Raw genomic sequence first — 1,617 nt, 5'->3', positions numbered from 1 at the left:
TGATCAGTGAATTCTAGCTCATCAATTTTTGTAATTATTAATGCATGATGTTTTGTTGGAAAGTTTTCTGTTTTTAATATGTTTGAGTATGATGATGTGTTTAATATAGTGTTTTGAGTTTGTGTTTGAGAAGTGGATGTGTTTGATGAATGCATTTTGAGTATGTTTTATGGTATATGGATTATTAGAATATGATGTATTTAGATAAATTGAAATTAATTTAAGTTGTTATTTCATGTATGTTTTTAACAATAATTTTACTGTTGTTTTGATCTACTCACTCAAGGTGAGTAGACAAATATTTTACAATATTGTAATTTTAGTAAATAGGTAGTTGTTTGTCACTTATATAATAAATTTGAACTTGTATTAATTGAATATTTTAATTTTTTGTTTAATAGTCACAACAATAACTAAGTATATGTTCACTGTAGCACTGTTTAAGTTGAACTGTAATGATTTACTTTAGCGTTTGTAGCATACAATCTGATTGCTGTCTTTGGTATATCGTCTAAATTCTTAACTTCACAAGACTTTACGAGTTTAATATCTTCTTCTGTCATTTTTCCAACAGCTAAATTATTTAAAGCATTTATAAATTCTGCTTCACCTTTTTGCCGCATAATTTGTGTTAATTCATAGATGCTGAATTCATCCCATAAAGGATTGCGATCAAATAAATCTTTATATTCATGATTATTTGGTAATTGAAAAACGTAACGATCTCTTACGGGGGGTAATTGCATAAAGTCGCCAACCACAATAATAGATATATTTCCAAATGGCTTATTGATACCTGTTATTTGTCTTAATCTGACGTCAATTAAATTAAATGTTCTTGAACCAATCATTGAAACTTCATCCATAATTATCAATTTAACAGACATCAATTTTGATCGAATTTGATTTGCTACATCACTTGACAATTTGGGCATTTGACCTCCATATTGATTAAGTGGCAATGAAAATGCTGTATGGAATGTCATACCGTTAATTAGATAGATGGAGCTGTTAATAGTACAATCATTTTATCACACGTACACACTTTTCCAGATGGAGCTGTTAATAGTACAGTCATTTTATCTAAATCACCACCTGGTTCGTTATCAAAATGATTTGTTATTAATTGATATAATAAATTAATCAGATAACTCTTTCCTACTCCAGCTGATCCACTTAAATATGTTTTAAGTGGCAATCGGTCAAGTTTAAAAAAATGTAGTTCATGCATTGCAAATTCTCTTTGTTCATTATTTAATTTCTCAAACATTTCGTGTAATTTTTCTAGTGATATTCTGGTTGGGCATGTAAAACTATTAATTGGTTTTTCTTTTTTTTTTGTCATTATTTTATTTGACCCCCTTGTTCAAAAATGTCAACAGGATGTTCAATATTTCTTAAATTATCATCATCATCCTCTATTGTTTTTTATTTTTCTAAGAAATCATGATGCATACTTGATCATATGCATCATCGAATTTTTCATCACTCATAATTGCAAATGGTTTTCGATTCATTTCAATAATAGATTGATTTTTGTTATATATGCTTATATGATCAATATTTTCTACTTCATTTTTCTCATTTCTCCACGGCATGAATAATAAAATTTGCTCT

General features: G+C 27.9%; 1 protein-coding gene across 1 annotated transcript; it reads right to left on the bottom strand.

Moving 5' to 3' along the window:
• Positions 1–440: 440 nt before the first annotated feature.
• Positions 441–1,345, bottom strand: LOC123302900 (ATP-dependent DNA helicase PIF1-like). The gene is made up of 2 exons (XM_044885994.1): positions 1,042–1,345; positions 441–970 (listed from the first exon to the last, which is right to left on the bottom strand). Exons 1-2 carry the CDS (start codon positions 1,343–1,345, stop codon positions 441–443), a joined length of 834 nt encoding a protein of 277 aa, XP_044741929.1.
• Positions 1,346–1,617: the final 272 nt, after the last annotated feature.

This window comes from Chrysoperla carnea, chromosome X, assembly GCF_905475395.1.
Source record: "Chrysoperla carnea chromosome X, inChrCarn1.1, whole genome shotgun sequence".
In the NCBI taxonomy this organism is placed as follows: domain Eukaryota; kingdom Metazoa; phylum Arthropoda; class Insecta; order Neuroptera; family Chrysopidae; genus Chrysoperla; species Chrysoperla carnea.
Note: the sequence above shows the minus strand (reverse complement) of the source record. Positions and strands in the feature narration are given on the sequence as shown.